The 19,892-nt window shown below is 46.8% G+C and overlaps 1 protein-coding gene across 1 annotated transcript in view; it reads right to left on the bottom strand.

The window, feature by feature from the left end:
• The window catches only part of CCDC12 (coiled-coil domain containing 12), a 51,905-nt gene extending 33,184 nt beyond the window's left edge, over positions 1 to 18,721 (bottom strand). Inside the window, exon 1 of the mRNA XM_006892956.1 lies at positions 18,626 to 18,721. Within this exon, the coding sequence (XP_006893018.1) occupies positions 18,626 to 18,721 (96 nt within the window). The remainder of the gene's footprint in view (positions 1 to 18,625) is intronic.
• Positions 18,722 to 19,892: the final 1,171 nt, after the last annotated feature.

Below are 19,892 nucleotides of genomic sequence, written 5' to 3'. Positions count from 1 at the left end.
AAAATTTACAGCCTTGGAAGCTCAAGTGGACGGTCACGGTGTGTCAGAACTAACACTGTTGTTGCAGCTGTCTTGGTTTTTTAATCTACACCTGGGTCATAATTATAATGCTCGGTCCAACTGAAGAGATAGTGCATCAAATTACATCCCTTCTCTTACAGAGTCTAGCCTGGGGAGGAAAGGAATGCCCTGTGCAAGGTCACATTTGCTGCCTGAGGACTTTCTGTGGTCAGCAAGTATACGCTAGACACAGAAATAGAAGGATGAGGGGGAAATGCAAAGAAATTCCTCATACAAGGTAAGCAGACTGAAGGCCACAAAAGATCCAGGCAGAGTGTGCAGCAAGAGAAGCTAGGGCTAACGGAGCTCTGGTGGCCTAGAGGCAAGAAGCCGTGCTGCAATCCTGAAGGCAGAGAGTTCAAATCCACCAGATGCTCCGCTGGAGGAGAGGCAATCTCCTCCTGTGTCAGTCGGATCCGACTCGATAGTACACAACAAAGGGGGAAAGAAAAGAGAATACAGGGCTGGACACCGGACTTCTACACCCATACCAATGCTGCCTGTGGCAATGGAGGGCAGTGACAGGAAACTGAGTTCCCAAGTCATTCTGTGGGCTGCTCAACACCTGTAAATGCTCCATCTTGAATGTTGAAGAAGAGAGTCATACCCACTACAGAAGCCAAAAAGCACCCGACTCCCATTCTCCCAGCCTGCTTCACGGCAGATGAGCGTCTCTTGGCCTCGAAGATCCACTATATCCACACCAGACTCTGACATGCAGGCTGGGGACACAGACAGGCAGGGAGGATCAGCAAAGCTGCAACAAGACTGATAACAGGACCTCCAGGGCAGCCAAACAAGTTTCACCATCTAGTCTTCGAAAGCAGTAGTTAGTGGTTTCCTTATCAAATCATTTTCCCTGTGAAATGTTGGGCTTCTTTCTGGCTGTGCACCCCCAAGGCTGGCTGTTCTTTTGTTGTTGTTGTTGTTGTTGTTGTTCATTTTCTGCTAAAACCAGCTAGGATGGCTATGTGACTTGTAAATAAACGTCTTAACTACACATGACCATATATGTTGATAACCTAATGACAGAGTGTGTGCAGCACTCTAAAGGGCCCAAAGCTGTGTTATGGTCCACAGTTAATCTGATCCACAGGGAGAGCCCAGCAATGGAGGTCAGGCAAAGGTTCTCATGCCCACCTTGCAGAAAGAAAAGCTGAGGTTCAGGAACGTATAAAATGCTGTGTAAACTTTGTCCCAGAACCAGGCCCCACCTGGCCCAGGCACCATCTTTTCATTCATTTCCTTGGCTTCCCTGTGGAGCTCAGATGTACCAGGCCCCAACACCAGGCACTAGAGCCTGCAAACCAAAGTTCTTCACAAGTCATTTCCCCAGCAAGTCGGAAGTGCACAGAGGAGCAGAATGCTGACTTTCCTTGGAGACTAAAAGCTATTTTAACCTCCGATCAGCTGCTTCTCAGAGTGTCACAGTCTGAGAAGTAAACAGAAGCCAGTTGTCTCCTTCGCTGGTGTGATCCACAAGTGACAAAGTCCTAATTAAAACCAACTTTTGACAACAGCAACTGAAAGGATTAGCTAGGAATCTTTGGAGGCAGTAAGTTTATGCTGATGGGGGAGGAAAAACTCAGAACAAGAAGGCAAGAATGGCTGTACAAATTGAAGACTCAGTAATATCACTAATCACACACGTGGCAATTCAGGTTTATGTTTTGCTGTGTATATTTTCAACAACAAAATAAAATTTAAAGAAAGAAATCTAAATCCTAAGTCAGGAGTGATGCAGGAGAAAATATTGCTTGAGCAACAATTTATACTCTTTACCTACAGAACTTTCCTTTGGAAGACTAACATTTTCTTTTCCAAGGTGCTCAACCAAAGGATGGGAAAGCAGAACTACATAAGGAAGCGACCTTGGCTCTGTCATTTCTGTGCTGCGGGGCCTTGGGCAAGTCTTTTAGCTTCTTACAGCTGCAGCTTCCTCCACTGCAGGCCAGCACTGAATGAGGAAGCGTACTGATGGGCAAAACACTGCAATGCAATGGGTACACAGTGTACACACTGGGTACACAGATGGGCGATGCTACCTGCTTCAGGGATGAATATGGAGGCTGACACCCTGCCATGCCCTGTGCAGTTCACATCACCCCACCACTTGGGTGCCTTGGAAGGGGTCACAGAGCAGATTCCTCTTTCTTCAGTTCACCTGGAGCAGCCACAGAAGCCAGAGCCACTGTCCTAAAGCTGACCACAGCTTTCAAGGGTCTACATGGTCTACAGAGAACAACATGTCCAAGTCAAAAAGGCCAGCCACAGTGTGCAGGGGACAGATGGGAGAGGTGAGAGGCTTCCACAGATGGTCCTCTAAAATTCAGGCCACTTCCACACTTAGGTAAAGTTCCTCCTTTTATCCAACCTGAAACAAATGTCATTACCCCCCTAGTGCTACCAGCCCCACCACCCTCTCACTGCCCCACCCCAGGCAGGTCACTCATTCACTCCTCAAGTGTTTCATCATGCCTCTCCAGATCATCCCGCCTTCAGAGTTACATAGCCTGGGGCATGGAGTTCAAATGGGGGCATGACCCATAAGCCAACCAGTGAGATAAAGCAGGATAAGCATGTCCACAATTAGTTCAATGACCCCCTTTCTAGGCAGCCCACAGCATGCAAATGTCACATCCTCTGTTCTGCAATAACAGAAATACCACAAGTGGATGGCTTTAACGATTTTCTTTTTTCTCACAGTTTTTTAAGAGGCTAGACGTTTTAATTCAGAATGCCAGTTCCAGGGAGGAAGGCTCTCTCTTTGAGTGTCTCTTGGTTCTAGGAGGTTCCCAGCACAGGGACCCTGGGTCCCAGGGATATGCTCCACCTCCAGGTCTTCTTTTTTAGTGGTAGTTCTCTGTGATATCTGTTTGCCTATTTAATCTCTTTTATATCTCAAGAGAAACTAACTCCAAATGCAACCTAATCCAATGAATGGCATTCTGCCTCATAAACTTAACAGTCAGTTGGCTCACCTTGGCTCATTAAGATCATATCGTTTTATGCTCCATCAAGTCGACTAAGACTCATAGTGACCCTATAAACATGAGGTTTGCATTTACAACACATAAGATAATTACATCAGATGACAACATGAAGAGTAATCACACAACACTGAGAATTGAGCCTAGTATACTGACGTATATTTTGGCAGAGACACCCTTCAATCCACAGCATCCACCATTGCTTCCCACAGCTCTTTAACATCTTGAGTGGAATCCACTTCTGTAATAGCTTGCCTCCGGAAACCCTATGAACCTAGAGAGAGGATGAGAGACACACAAGTGTTGAGGACTCGCCTTCATAGGGTCGCTATGAGTCACCTGTGACTCAATGGCACTTAACAGCAACAAGATTCAATACAGCTGAAAACCTTATCACTAGGGATACAAGGGTCAGCCTTGCCCTGATTTTGCTGAAGGCTAATGATGGCATCAGTTTCCTCACTGCCCAGCAAGAACTAGATAATGGCAATTAAGGACAGCCCAGCTCACAAGATAGGCTCTGGAACTTATCCCTCTCCCCAAAAGAGCCCCAATCCTGAACCTGAGATAAATTTAACCCCTGTCTGAGACACAGACCCTGGGACAGCCCTGCTTTCACCAAATGACTTCCTGTCCCTGGCATCAAATGCAGGTGTTTTGCCGTTGCTAGGCTTCTCTACCTTGGGATTCAAATTATCCTGAATGAAACTAACTGAAAACTGAGTGCAGGGGTGACGCGGAAAAACCCCAAGTCCTTGAAAGGACAAATGTTTTTGGCCCCAGTCCTTCTTTTTTTGTTATACAGAGCAGCTCTTTAAAGCTTTGAATCAAAACAGCCCTGAAGTGTGGATTTTACTCCCCACAGGCCATGGTTACCACAGCAACTGGTTTTCCGCTTGGAATTCTTTCAAGACTATGTTGCTTCCTTCCAAAACAAAACCAGGGAGAAGCCAGGGTGTGAGGATTAGGGAAAGGCCCTGAAGGAGGAAGGCTGAGGTCGTATGGGCACACTGTCCCCTCAGCTGTACCACACTCTGCCCAGTGCTCTGCAGATCTTCCAACACCCAGCCCAGAAACAGGCCAAGTGGATCAATGACTAGACCAGGTAGACAAAGAACTCGCTTCCAGGATCCAGCTTCACTGTGTGTGCCTGTTTTGGAGGGGTCCTGGAAATGTGTGATGTAGATGTACTAGGATACTGGGAGGGGCGGGGTCTGAAGGTGAGCTGAGGTGTGGGAGGAGGTGGGAAGGATGTATTATGTGGAGGAACCTGTGGGGTTGTGATGAAGGGGTGTACTGTTGTGTGTATGCGTACGTATGCACTGAAGGTAAGCTCAGACATGGTGGAAAGAGCAATGAAGCGTGTGTGGAGAGATGTGGGTGTGGGTTGGGGCATGTTGTGGTGTGACAAGAGGTTGGGGATATGTAAGAAGGGGCAGGGAAGTGTGCTGTTGGTGAATGTGTGTGTTGAGTGAGGCGCGTGCTTTTAGAGATGTGGGTGTGGGTTTGGAGTATTCCAAGACAGAGCATGAGACACACCTTCCCTAGAAATGAACACACCTCAACCCTGTATCCCAACCCTTTATTACTGCTGGTAGGTGCCATCAAATCAACTTTGACTCACAGTAAATTTAAGAGAAAAGATCTGAACCTTGCTCTATCCTCATCGGCCTCACCATCGCCGACAAGCTTGAGGCCATTCTCACAGTCACTGTGACAATCTATCTTGTGAGAGTCTTCCTCTACTTCTTTGACCCTCCACCTTTCCCAGCATAATGTCTTTTTTCCAAGGACTGGTCCCTCTTGACAACATGCGCAAAGCATGTGAGACAAAATTTCACCATCCTTGCCTCTGAGGACAAGCTGGTTGCACTTCCGCTAAGACTGACCTGTTATTTCGGCAGTCCATGGTACAGTCAATACTCTTCCCCAAAACCACAACTGAAAAGCACAGATTCTTACCCCCGCCCCAAGGCATAAATTCTTTTAATGTTATCCTTATTCACTACCCAACTTTCAGACGCACAGGAAGCAAATGAAAATACTCTGGCCTGGATCAGGGACACTTTAATCTTTAAACTGCTATCTTTGCTCTTTAATACTTTAAAGAGGCCCCTGACAGCAGATTTTCCCATTGCAACACACCTGTTTACTCTTGGCTACTGTTACATGGGTGCTGACTGTGAACCTAAGTAAAATTAAATCCTTGACAACTCCAACCTTTTTTGCACCTGCCATAATACTGTCTATTGGGTGAGGATTTTTGATTTCTTGACGTTAATCTATTCTGATGGTTATGATCTTTGCTCTTCTCCAGCAAGTGCATTATGTTGTCTTCCCTGTCAGCAAACAAGGTGTGTCATCTGCATCATACAGGTTGCTGGAGTCCTCCTCCAATCCTAACGTTTTATTCTTCTCCATACAGTCCAATTTCTTGAATTCTTTACTCAGCACACAGACTAGGTATACAGAAAAGATACAACCCTGACGCACACCTTCCTCTGATTTTAAACCGCTCTTAGTACTACAGATTAACCACATCCTGGTCCAAACGTCTGCTGGAGGTCAACAAAAAGCCAACAACTACCATTTAAAGCATAAGAGATAGATCTGAAACAACCAAGCTCGCAGAAACTATTTATAGTGAGAAGAGCCCTGGTCAGTTGTTCCAGGGCATGAAAAGAGCCTGGATGACAGATGAAGAGGGTAGCAGTCTGGGGAGCTGGACTGGTAGGTCCTTATCCTTCCTGAAGGGTCTATGGAAGGCTTCTCTCTGGTGCTCAGAATCATGGACACAACAGGCTCAACAGAGTGTCACACCACAGAGCACCTGAGACACACCTGCATGCCTGGTTTAAGAGCTGTTCTTGCCTATAAGGAGTTTACCTAGGAGTCTGTCTACTAAAGGGCTAGAATGAACCGGGACTTAATCACATTAGAGAGGATGCTTAGCTAGTATCGATATTAGTAGCACTACTACTCTTGTCAAGATGAGAGCGATCAGCCACTCTCCAGACACTGCAAGTCAACCATTCAGAAGAAAACAGCCTTTGGGGAAAAACAAATGACAATAAATAGTGTAGGTCACCTATAGCAATATGGGGGGAGAAAATTCATTTCAACCCTAAGCTTACAAATTTAAAAAATAAGTAAATTCCAGATGGGCTGGAAATCTAAATGGGAAAAGTAAAGCAATACAATTTCTAGAATCTAAGGTAAGAAAATATCATCACAACCTTGTTTCTGTCAAGTGCCATGAGTCACCTTCAACTCATGACAACTCTCCAAACAACAGCTCGAAACCCCGCCGTATTCTGCCCCATCTTCATTCTCCACCGTGCTCAAACATGACCAGGGGGGTTAGGCAAAAATATTCCTCAATAGGCACAAAAGGTATTCAGAACAAACTGGTGACATTAAGATGAGAACTTCTGCTTAGCAATGATGCAAATGAAAGAGGGAAAAGTCAAAGCCCTAAGTGTGAGAAGATAGAAAAAAACCTCAAGATTCCATACTCAGCTCACAATTAAAAAAAACTCCCAGAAATCAATGGAAAATCTAACCAATACCAAACTCACAGTCAGTAAGGCCATTTCGACTCCTGGCAACCCTCCACCAGTTTCCTGGGCAGTGAATCTTGATAAGAGGGGACAGCCATCTATTTCCTGTGGAGGAGCTGATAGAATCGAACCACTGAGCACTAGTTAACAGTCCCACACGCAACAGTCCCACACATGTCACCTGGGGTCCCTAGGAAAAAAGTCAACTCAATAAAAAAAGGAAGGGGGCAAAAGACTTCGCATAAACTTCGGTTACTTCCTATAGACTTATAATGGGCAACCTTCAGTTAGTACGAAAAGGCATACTTAAACCACAATCATCAGAAGAGCTAACATCAAAAAACCACACCAGGGGTGTTGGACAGTCCGTATCTACTACAGGAGCCTGCAAGCCCAATCTTAGACATATATGTGACAGAAGAACACACATATGTACCAGGATGTGTACAAGAATGGGCACAGCACTAGCTATCATAGAACCAAGTATGAGATTGAGAGTAGAAAGAATGCATGTTGTTATTCTGTGTGCTCTGGAGATGGAACCGACCCACAGCTGACCCTCCATTGGTTTTCAGAGGCAATAAACTGCACAGGAGAAAAACTACTCATCCTTCTCCCTCAGAGCAGCTGATGGATTCGAACCACTTGCCTTTAGGATTGCAGCGCAGCTTCTTACCACTAGGCCACCAGAGCTCCCTGCAGAAGGGATAAAATAAGTGTATTTAAACAATGGAATTTCATGCAGCAATGAGAACAAACCAATGCCTTACCCAATAGCTCATAAACATAATGAAGAATGAAAGAAGTCAGACACAAAAGAACATATACTGCATGATTCCACTCACATAAGATTCGAAAGAAATGCCACCCTGTCTAGGTACATGTGGCATTAGAAGTCCAAGAAGGTTTCTCTTGAGACATAGAGAACAGGGAGGGAGCAGGAAGGGTGGTTCTGGAATGATGGCCTCCCAAATTTCTTAATCTTAGTGATTGATTGATTACATGGCCGTATTCACCTTGACAAAATTATTTCATAGTTCAGTCAAGATTTGTATACTCTTCTATATGTGTATCATCCTTCAATTAAAATTTTGTTTCTAATGCTTCCAACAACAAGGGAAATAAACCCACAGCCATCGAGCTGATGCTGAATCCCAGCAACTCCACATGCGTCAGAGCCAAACTGTGCTCCGCAGGCTCTCAGGGGCTGTAACCTCACGAATGGAAGCCTGGTGGGTATCCGTCCATCACCAGGCTGCTTCCCAGAAGTTCAGCAATTTGAATTACCAACCTCTCCTAAGGGGAAGGATAGGTCATCTCCTCTTGTGAAGATTATGGCCGAGGAAACCCAAGGAGGGTCAATGTGAGTCAGTGATTCAACCGCACCCTGGGAGTGCTCTTTTCAGCTAAGCACTTGGCTACTAAGAGAAAGGCTGGCAGTTCAAACCTACCAAGAGGTGTGACCTACTATCGGAAAGATTATCGCCAAGAAAACCCCATGGGATGGTCCTATTCTGTCAATACGGTGCCACTGCAAGTTGGAACGGACCTGATGAATCCAACAACAATAATCTCGTGAAACGGTCCTTGGGTGGCATAAACTGTTTGCATTTGACTATTAACATTAAAAGTTAAAGAGTTCAAACCACCAGCTAGAGCCACAGAAGAATGGTGATGGAAGGGGAGCTCTGGTGGCCTAGTGGAAAGAAGCTGCACTGCAATCCCAGAGGCACACGGTTCAAATCCACCAGATGCTCTGCCGGGAAAAGAAGGGACAATCTCCTCCTGTACTAGTCAGATCTGATTTGACAGTACACGCACATACACACACAAAATAATAAAATAATAATAAAAAAATTTAAAAAAAAAAAGAATGGTGATGGAAAAATTTGGGATTAGTTAACAGTGAGGGTTGAACAATATGATAAATGCTATAACTAAGTTTAGTGAACTGTGCACATAAAGAACGTTGTTGTTGTTGTTGTTTGTTGCCATTGAGTTACAGACGACTCATAGCGACCCTATGAACGAACAGCCTGAGCATTGTTTGTACATAGAGTTTCCGGAGGCAAGCCATTTCGGAAGTGGATGCCGCTCCTGCTTCCAGGCTTGATTTAGTCGGGAAGCTCCAGCCAACACTGTCCACCATGGGTACCCATTACCACGATTGGCACATCACTGTCACAGTCTTCAGCATCACAGCAACCACGAGTTACCTCTGTACAGCAACGCACAGACCAGTGCTATACCACCTAGTTGTTATTGTTGTTTGGTGCTGCCTCCCGGTTCAAACCCTAGGCCCACGCTGGCAAACCTGAACGTAACAAACACATGCCCGGAAAAGCAGTCGAATCCAAAAGCTTGCCACAAAGTGGCAAATGTTCTGCCACCTATACATCTACCGCAATTGAAAAAAGAAACGAAAAAAACCCTCCGCAGCAGCCGTCCTCTCTAACTCTGTGACAGATGAGGTCACCACAAGTTAGAATTGACTCAATGGCAACCAGTTTGGTTTTCAACTTAAGGAAGCAGATCACCCGGCCTTTATTCTGTGGTCGGCTAGGCAGACAGATGACTACAGTCATTACAAGCAAACACGTGTCCCCATTTAGAAGACAAAAATATAATCATTAAAACCTGAAAAGAGGACTAGTTGTGGCTCAAAGAGCTAGAAGCAATATGTACTCCAAAGAGTAAACTCTCTCAGGGTTCCCCAGGTCCTCCCCAAACCCAGCTATGTGGACATCCGAGAGGGAGGACAGTTTCCTTACATCCTTTTGACACTGAGAAACAAAGGGGAAAAAGGGCTGAGGATTCACAACCAAGGTCACACAGTCACTTGTTACAAAAACTAAGAGAACTGGTTAAAGTTTCAAGATTCCATTGCCTTCTAATTCCCTGTCTCCGGTCACGGAGACCTTGGGGAATTATCCACTCACACCTTACACAAGCACAGAAGGCCATCCAATGGGGAGACTGAGGCCCAAACACCTCTATCAATGGAAAAGCAAAAGGGACATTGTCTTGCAGCTTCCTGTTCAGAGCTCCTTCTGCTACAAGAGGGAATCTCAGTCACCACAGGTGAACGGAACAGCAAGGCTCCAGAACAGCCAAGCATCTGTCTGGTGGGCCTGTCCTCGAATGGAGACGCAGATCACCCCTCTCAGTCCATTGAACTAAGGCTCAGAGAAAGAGGCCCATTCTCTTCCTTGCCCAGCTCCAAGAGAGGGCTGACCACAATTCCACCCCAACAGAGACTGAGCATGGAAGTCAGCCCTTAAGTGACAGGCTCCCTGGCACCAATTTCTAAGAGGGCAACCCGGGTCAGAGGACCTAGAAGTTGGTCTTCACAGAGTCCTTGAATTCACAGGTCACTCATTCCCTCAGAGACCCATCTATCTGTGACACAAGGGCCTCCTTTTGAGAAGTCAAACCAAAGCACAGCAGAGAGTACACATTAATTACCACACATTCCATTTATTTTGTACAAATCATCCCATTTCATTTTGACTGTGGGTGACAAGGGTTACTAGAGTCATCTTCTGGCTGAAGAAGTGGGGCTTGAGGGACTTAGCTAGTGGCCCACCAGTGGGGAGAAAGGCAGAGCAAGGTGGCAAAAGCAACTTGCCCAGCCAACCTGTGTTGCAGGGAACTGTAGGGAATTATTGCCAGCGGGACTCGGAGGCAGCACTTAGCTCACACAGGAGGAGCGGTATAGGCAGCAAGGGCAGGGAGTCACAATCTGAGGCCCTGGGGCCCAGCCATGCTCGGGTGTCAGCAGCCTAGGCCTCAAGGGCACTGCCTTAGCAAGCGGGAACATCTCATGGGATCACGGGGCCTCATGGTTTGGGTTCAGCAAGGCCTCAGAGCAGTAGAACTAAATGCACAATAGTCGATCCCACCTCACAGCGACCATCCACGGAGTTTCCGAGGCTGGAATCTAACTAGGAGGAGACTTTCCCCTGTGGAACAGTTGGTGGATTCGAACCACTAACCATTTGGTTAGCAGGCCAACACTTAACTTACGGTGCCCCAGGGCTCTAACTCCCATGAGACTGGGTTGCCATCCTTCATTTCCATGCAGCTTGCCTGAACCCTGCTGACACCCTCCCCTCTAACCCTGAAACAGCACCATCACAGACAAAGCCTACCACCTCATTTTACCAAATCTCATTCCTTGCCTCACTTTGCTTTTTTAAGGGTGCTCGTCTCTCACAGAATTTCCCTCTGCAGCTGTTGTGTTCTGATGTATTGGAACCAACCCATTAGCTGACCCTCTAGTGGGTTTTCAGAGGCAGTAAACTGCATGAGAGGAGACTGCCCATCCTTCCGCGGAGCAGCTGGTAGATTTGAAATGCATGCATCCTCTGCAGTTTTTCTAAACGTGTTTCTAAACGTCAGCGGGGTGAGCTTGACAGCACAGCCTAAGCCACCTCCACCCGTCTTGTCTCTCCTATAGAAGTTCTCTTCCCAGGGACCTCACCTTGTCCCTGGCCTTCAAATTCTATCTACACAAGTTATCTCCAAGACCAGAGGCCTGCTGATAATTCTCCCCACTGAATGACTTCATAGTCATCTCAGGCTTAATGTGGCCAAACCCAGACTCCTGATTTCCTCTTTAAAACCACTTTCCACCCACTGTCACTCAGAAGAAAGAGCTAGAGAACCACTTGCCTCTCCTGAGAGGGCTGGCGAGAAAGGACAGACATCCCTGCTTATGAAAGGCCTGGGTGCCAAGCCTGGCAGAGACACTTCACAGACAGCATCCTTCTTTGTTCTCCGAGCTACTGGGGAGGTCCGGCACTGTATCTCTATTTTACAAAGAAGGTTAGGGAAGCTCAGAGTTTCAAAGATTTGCTCTGGGACCCAGAGTTGCCATCTGTGGAGCAGATTTAAACCAGCTCTGCCTGGTTCTTAAGTCCAGCCTCTCTAGACACACAGCCTCCACAAGGCAGTCTGAGGGAGATCAGTTATTGTGGAGGGAATGAGATCCTTTCCTGGGGACTGTACGCTCCCAAACACTCCGTTTTCAGGAAGAATGTAGGGCCAGGCACTGGGGGACAATCCAACAGCAGCACCATTCCAAACCACACTTCTGGTTCCTAGTCTAATCAGTAAGGATGAACAGTCTCCATTCCAAAGAGTTGCCCTTGGGGACTGAGATTGAGTGAAGGATGAGATCTGTCACACATCGTCATGCACAAATGATGACTCCCAATCTACAATAGGCTGTCAACCCAGAAAGAAGTGTCTAAGCTGATTTTAGCACCAGGCTGCCAGGCACGGGGATGTGTCTACATGAAGTCATGAAAAGAGGCAATTTCCTTAGGAACAAGCGGATGTGAACAAGTCTGACACCTCACACAGAGAGGGTGCTCTTCTGCAATGTTATTGGCTCAGATCCTTCCTCCAGGTTCCCTCCATGCTGGAATCGCCTTCCCTGGTAAGCTCAAGTCAGAATAACATTCCCCAATCTTGGCATTTCTCTCGCTCTTCACCATTTCTGGAGTGTGTGGATCCCAACTACATAACTCAGTGTTCAGCACTGGACTGAATGGTAAGAACACAGACCTTGGTACCGGACCCCTGCAGGAGACACTGGCCCTGAATGAGGACAACTGTAGAACTCGGTGCCCCAACTCTAGGCTCACCCAAGCTAATGTGATGGTCATCCTTGCTGTCTTCTAAATGTAGGTTCAGGTAGAGACATGGTTTCTTATTACCAAGGTTAAAGGAAGTAAGTCCTCCAGAGACCCACTGCCCAATAAAGTAATCAGAAATCACATGTAGTTGGTTAAATGTAAATGAGTTAAAAATGTTAAAAATTTAACAAAATGTCACATTGCTGTTGTTACGTGCCACAAAGTTGCTTGCGACTCATAGCAACCCTAGGCACAATAGCTGTGAACCCCACTCTATCCTGAGCCAGTCTCACTGTTTCTGACACACCTACCCTAATTACCCTAGTTATTGTGTCAATCCATCTCATCTGGGGTCTTCCTCTCCTGGACTGTCCCTCCTCCCAAGATAAGCATGATATCCCTCTCCAAACACTGGATCCTCTGGCAACATTACTCAAGTATACAAGATGGAGTCTCAAAATCCTAGCTTCCAAGGAGAAACTTGGTCTCACCCTCTCCAAGACAGATCTGCTAGTTCTCTTGGCAGTCCACAGTATTTATGTTCAAAATTCTTCTCCAGCACCACAACTCAAAGGCATCAATTCTTCTGTCATCCTTGATCATTGTCCAGCTTTCTGATGAATAGCATATAATTGCAAAGACCATGGCCTGGATGACGCACACCTCAGTCTCCAGACTGACATCCTTGCTCTTCAGCAGTCTAGAGAGGTCCCTGACAGCAGATTTTCCTAATACAATGTCTTTTGATTTCCTGACTGCTGGTGCCAGGAGTGCCGACTGTGAAGCAGAGCAAGCTGAAATTGTTAACCATCTCCAGCTCTTCTCCATCTGTCATGATGCTGTCAATTAGCCCAGTGATGAGAATTTTTGTTTTCTTGATGTTGAGCCTCAATCTACACTACAAACTACACAACAGCTTCATTTTAAGAGTTCAAAAGCCACCTGGGGCTCATGGCTTTCAGCACAAATGAGAACACTGCCGTAATCCACAAAGTTCTATGCACAGCACTGCTCTCATGTCTAACAGCTGCTTGGATTTGGACTCATTGTGACCTCATAGATAGGATGGAGGTGAACTGGCCTGTGGGCAAGGGTCGCCAAGGCTGGAATCTTTATGGAAGCAGAGGGTCACTTCTTTTTCCCATGGAACAGTTTAAACCTTGCACCTTTTGGTTACCAGATGTGTTTTAACCACTGTGCCACTAGGGCACTCTGCTCTAGCATCTACAGTCGGGTCAAAAACAGGAAGTGCTGTTGAACCTGCAAGGTGAAAAGCCAGACCTCAGTCCAACATCCCCAAGGTCACACCCAACCAACTTCCCTGTCTCGGGGCAGCAAAAGGCAGCTAAAGTCAGGCCAACTGCAGCCGAAACCTGAGGGGCCAAGGGGCAAGTGTCTGTGCTAAATTCATCAGCTTCAGAAACCTCCAGATGAAGAAGTCAGAGGGCGTCAGAGCAGCCTCACAGGGCGCTGTGGGACAGCACTGAAGAGAGATGTGGCTTCATCCACAGAGTCTTGGACCATTCACCTACTCACCCAGACTGGGATTTCTGATGAATGTTAAGAAGTGAAATTCAAGTACAACACAGACATCTGGTGCCCTGGTTGGCTGCCCTACCATCTGGAAACACTGACATCTATAAAACCTGGCTATAAAGCATCAAGCCTGGCACTTTCAGACCACATTCATACCTCTAATCTGCCAAGTACCCTGCTGCCAAGTCTTCCAGAGCAAACCCCATAGTCACCTCCACGTTCTTAAATGTTCCAATATGAACAACCCTTTTTCTTCCCACCTCCTCAACTCGCCCATCACTTCCCAATTCTCCTTGGTTCTCCCTACAGTTTTCCAGAACTTGGCCGGATGGCCCAGGAAATGAATCCTAGCAGCACAATCCAGTACTGCCTTTCCACCTGTCAGTCGAGACTGCTGACCTACAAAAGAAGCCGCCTCGTCCTACTACCAGATGTGTCCTGCGTGGGACCCTCCTCCCACAGCCTCCGGCATAAACTGGAAAGCTGAAAACCATCACAGTCTAGCTCCATAACCCTGGGTGTCTCAGCTCCTATGAACCCCTTGCCTCGTCCCTCTCATAAGTCTGTCACATCAGGTGGACTGACAAGGAAGTGTTCTGTGAACGCACAGAACTACTCAACTACAGGAGAGTTTCATGCTGAATAAACATTATAACCTTTAATATGCATCACTTCACTTGCCGCAGTCGCAGAACTCTGATTCCTCCATAATTACATAATTAAAATTAGTCTACTATAGAGTGGGGAAAGGAAGAAAACCCAAAATCAAATTCACAGTAGGTACTGGATGAAGGAGGGAGCTCTGGTGGCTTAGCAGTAAAGAAATACTCTGCCAACCCAAAGGTACACAGTTCAAATCCACCAACTGCTCTGAAGGAGAAAGATGAGCAGTCACCTCCCCCGTGATTTACTGCCTCTGAAAACCTACTGGAGGGCCAACCATGGGTTGGTTCCAACTTGACAGTACACAACAACAAAAATTCAATGCAGGGGCTATCAGGAGACCAGTCAGTCACTGCCCACTGACAGGCGAGGTCGAGAACATGCTCAGGCCTGCAGTCTGTGGTACTGGGCGTACATCCTCCTATCAGAAGACTGAACCAAAAATGTGGAGAAACTTCCTGAGAGGACACTCCTGGGGCCTTATCTACAGCAGCAGGCAGTCCACACTTCCTCCCCGACCTCACCGCTTACACATCCACAAAAAAAGCCTGTGGGCTGAGAAAATATGACTCAGAATTTCAGCCCTTGCACTTGTTCCCCCAGGCCCCTAGCCTAGAAAATGTGTCAGTAGAGAACTGTGGAAAATGAGGTTGCGCCCAGGAAAGACATTGGCAGCATTGTGAGAGGGGGAAGTCATGACCGCCCTCCCACAAGGGAAGGGATTTCAAGTTATTAACATCCTTTCAAAGACAGGTTCTCAACAACAGAGGGAGAAAGGAGCCCACCTGAGAGTGCACCTTCACCCTAATAATCCTTGGTTTGGTGGCTGCAGCTCCAAAGAGCCAACAGGAAGAGCAAGGTCACGGGCATCCTCTCACAGTGGGTCAGGATGACCAAAATCTGGTGTCCTCTTGGAGGGAGATATCATTGGGAAGGACAGTCAGAATGAGGCTTTATACAATTTATGTGTTTATATAAGCAGCTTGGTCTCAGGACCTACAATCCATTTTCACTATTGTTTTCTTGAGAAGGAAATCCACTGTCTTAGCTGCCCACTGCTACTGTAACTGAAAACCCCAAGTGGCTGGCTTTTACAAACACAAAATTATTTTCTTACAGTTTAGGAGGCTAGAAGTCCAAACTCAGAGTGCTAAGCTTAGAGGAAGGCTGTTTTCTCTCGGAGGGCTCTGGAGGAAAGTCCTTATCTCTTTTGAGCTTCTGCTCCTTGGCAAGCTTCACGTAATTGGCACCCATCTTCTCCTATCTCTGCCCCCTCACTCCTTTCCTATCTGACGAGATTGACTCAAGACATATGCTACACTGTCTCATTAACATAATCAAGAAAGTCCATCTCCAAATGGGATCATAACCACAGGTATAAAACCCACTGTCATGGAATGAATTCTCAGTGACCTCAAACCTGCAGGAAGAACAGGCTTCTGGAGTCTCGAGGCTGTATATCTCTTTACAGTAGACCGTCACATCCTTCTTCCACAGAGCAGCTGGTGAGTTTGAGACCAGTGTATAAAGTACCATTCGTGTACTTGAACCATTGTGCTACTATGGCTCCCGAGGACAGATACTTAATAAACCAACTGACTGCCAGCACCCAACAACAACAGTTGTCACCAAATTAATTCTCCCAAAACAACATGCCATCAAGCTTCCAAGACTACAAATCTTTATGGGAGAAGTCCGCCCATCTTTCTCCCAAAGAGCAGACGGTAGGTTCCAACCACTGACCTACTGGTTAGCAATACACCGGGTACCAGACACTGGTTAGGGGGTTAGGATTTATGATACAGTTTCTAGGATGAGAGGGACATAATTCAATCCACAACATCCACACAAAACCCAAAAGGTATACAGCAGAGTCAGTACTGAGGAACTACTCCCTCCTTAGCTTGGACACTTACTCCAAGTCAGTGTACAAAGTCTCCACATGTTCTCATGGCCCCTCTAACCCTAAGCCTCACCTGGGACCCTTCTCAGTCAAGTGACTCTAGGCAAACCACTGATGTTTATTGGCCTTGGTGTTTCTACCTTAAAACACAAACACACCCACACCCACACCCACACACAGAATAACCCTTATTTTTCTTCTCAGGGTTGTGAACACAACCAGGTAAGATAAACGTAGAAGCAAAACTTACCAGGCTAAATTTGAAACCATCACACTCTCTTTAATAAAGACAATGAACTTATTAGAGCAACTGAGAGAAATGAGAGTGGATGTACTACTCCCATCTCTCTTTCTTTCTTTGCTTTTCTCTTAGCCTCTTCTCTAACACTCGCCACACAAGGCTTTGGTCCACTGTCTCCCCAGCTAAATGGACACTACATTTTCAGTGCCTGAATAGCAGGCACACAGTAAGGGCTCATATGAATTCCAAGCTCCAATAATTTGTTTCAATCCAAGCCACATGTAGTTCACTCCTGCTTCTGAGTCACTGTTGACCCCAAAGTGTGTAAACTATAAAGTTTACCACAAGTTCTAACTACTTCTTCCTAACCTGAAATAAGGGGTCAAGAGTGGGGGAAATCTAAAAAAAAAAGAGTGGGGGAAATCTAGAGCTCTTGGACAGGAGAGAATACCAGAAACTGCTTCAATAGACTGTAGGGTGGCGGGGGGTGATTTCAACATAACTCCTGATTCTTAAACAGAATGAATGAAACTCAAAGTGTCAGCTCTCAGTTCCAATGGAGAAGTCATGTGATTTCCAAGTGCACATTTTTCAGAAATGTGTTCACTGCCAGAACTTTTTGGAAGCCAAAATTGTGAATTTTAAGTCAACAACAATAACAACTTGGCCGTATTTTGAACCCACTGAGGGCATCCCCCTTCTAAAGGCCAGTTCTCCTGGTGGCCTAGGGAATCTTTCTCACCTTCCCATGCCTGTGAGTCCTCATGATGCTCTCCTGCTTCTCATTTTCTACCACAAACCCAAGCACAATAATCTAGGCAAAAAATTCAAGTGGATCAGACCCTGGAACCATCAGTTTGAGCTCCTCTGGGACAAGCAGTATGGGAAAACTGACAGCTGAGCGCTGCCAACATAAAGCAACAGCCAATCAGGCCAGCTTTCACTATTACTTCCCCATTTTGCTTTCCCCTAGGACACTGGGCAGCCAAACAGCGATGCAGGAGGCTGATTTATCATCCTGATTTTTAAGAACTGAAAAATGGAGGTCTTCGTCCCTGTACCCTTGGATAGGTAATGCCTTGTAGCATTCGGATCTCACCCATCTAATAACAGCAGCCCAACAATCTCAGCCCTCCCTTGTCTCCACAGCCCTTTCACACAGTTAGATCTCAAAATAACCTAGTGAGAGTGAAAGTGTAAGAGCTGTTAACCCATTCCTGCAGGACACATGGAAAGCCCAGGGCTCAGGAAGAACGGGTAATCTGCTTCGAGTGGCAAGGACACAGCCTTGACCACGTGGACAGAACTTCGGAGTTCATCTCATTTATGTGGATAAATACGCAAAGTAAAAACGGAATCAGAGATCATACAAACAAAAGCATCATTTGATTCAAATGAGAGCGGGCAAGAAAACCTTTTGAATTTGGCAACTAATAAGGCTATTAACTCCAAAAAATAATAGGAACGAACTAAGCACCTTTTTCCATGCAGGCCACTTGCACTTAGAGACTGGCCTTTTCTTTTGTAGGGTTTTTTTGAGGGTTTTGTTGTTGTTGTTGTTTTTGCATTCAACGACTCCAGGCGCAAACTGCCGTCCCAATCCGTGCACGATGGGAAACAAGGGAGAGTCAGATCCTAAAAATCTCAAGAATCGCGGTGAGACGCCCATCAGGCCACGGGGGAAGGGAAGGTTCAGGCTCGAACAAGTCACACCTTAAGGACCCGAGGGCCACTTGACCTTAGAAGCATCCGTGCAACCCCAGGGAGGAGGTGAAAGGTAGGTCTCGGGAGGGAGGGACTGCGGACCACGCCCCGCCTACCCGGGGCCGCGCATGCACCAGGGCTCCCGTGCGGGCTTCCACCAGCCAGCCTGAGTGGGCGGGTTTTGAGGCTTCACGCCTGCGCTAGCCTTTCACGCATGCGCACACTTGGAAGTTAACTTTTTCCTCTCGTCCACTGTCCTCCTACCCCTAACCCAGACTCTGAAAGTGGGCCGTTCCAAACACACTCCCCCACTTCCCATTCCTCACCTTGCGCCCAGTTTTCTCCCGTAGAGCCTTTAGTCGTTCTTTTCGCCGCAGCGCCTCTTCTTCGAGCCGGCCCACACCGGCCCCAGCAGCCGCCATCTTGTGCACCGCCCCCTCACCTCACTGCGCAGGCCCGGGACAGTAGATGAAAGCCTCACGACCAATCCAGAGGCGAGACTGAAAAAGCAGGAAGTCCTAAAAGCCAATCAATGATGAGTATATTGTAGGAGGGCTAGCTCAATTTCTCCCAGGCATCTCACCTAGCGGGAGGAGAAACGCATAGAAAAAGGCTCTAAGGCTTGATTGGCCCAACCCCAATCAGCAGCAGACCTGAGAGAAAGAGATCAGAGCACATCGATTTCACAGCTTTGCCTGATCGAAGTTCGGTCATCCTGGGCTGTCCCTGTTCATTTATCCCAATTCTTTAAAGGGGGAATCCTTCCGAAAAGAATTCCTTGCTCCTCCAGCCTAACCCCAGCCTGATCTGAAGTCTACCGCTTCCCAGTTGTCAATGACTTCTCAGACTGAACTATCCCAGTGTCCATAGGGTCCTGTTTGCTCTCAATTCAGACAAAGCTGTTTTCGCAAGACGGGATATAGCTAAGTTGCTATTTCCCTCTGTATTCACAGGATGATTCATTTCCACTCCCACCTAGGGACAGAAAGTGCCCTGGGGGTTAAGGAAACCAACCAGTGTGCCTCCCCTGGGGAAGGGCTGACCCCAATTTGGACTCATCGTGTCTTCAAGACTCCAAAAAACCATCTTGAGCTTGGGGGGAAATGGCTTTACCTCACTAAAGCAGTTTTTAGGAGGTAATCAATTTCCCTGGGAGGAGCCCTCGGAGTCTTTCTACTCCACATTAATCAGTATGTGAGATAACAGACCATTTTGCCAGAAGTTCATGAAGGCTGAAATCAGAACATTCTGACAGCATGTCCAGGTTCCCATAATCAGGCTCTCTTCTGCCTTTCAAGGCTTTATGCACTTTTTCTAGAGAATTCTTCCAAATGCCCCCTCTCAGGAGACACACACCACAGGGACTACACGCTACCCCCTTGCCAATCCACTGTAGAGAACCCTGTGCCCGGCCACTTCATGGTCGTCTTCTCTACTTTTTTTTTTTTTTTGGGGGGGGGAAAGGTGTTGTTGCAGTGTGGTGTTGTGTTTGGGTTTTTTTCATTGTTGTTGTTGTTATGTGCCGTCGAGTCGCTTGCGACTCATAGCGACCCTATGTACAACAGCCCTAAACTCCGCTCTGTCCTGTGCCAA

Source organism: Elephantulus edwardii, unplaced genomic scaffold (assembly GCF_000299155.1).
Source record: "Elephantulus edwardii isolate Elephantulus edwardi_28Jun2011 unplaced genomic scaffold, EleEdw1.0 scaffold00121, whole genome shotgun sequence".
Lineage (NCBI taxonomy): Eukaryota > Metazoa > Chordata > Mammalia > Macroscelidea > Macroscelididae > Elephantulus > Elephantulus edwardii.
This window is presented reverse-complemented; position numbering and strand designations above follow the sequence as displayed.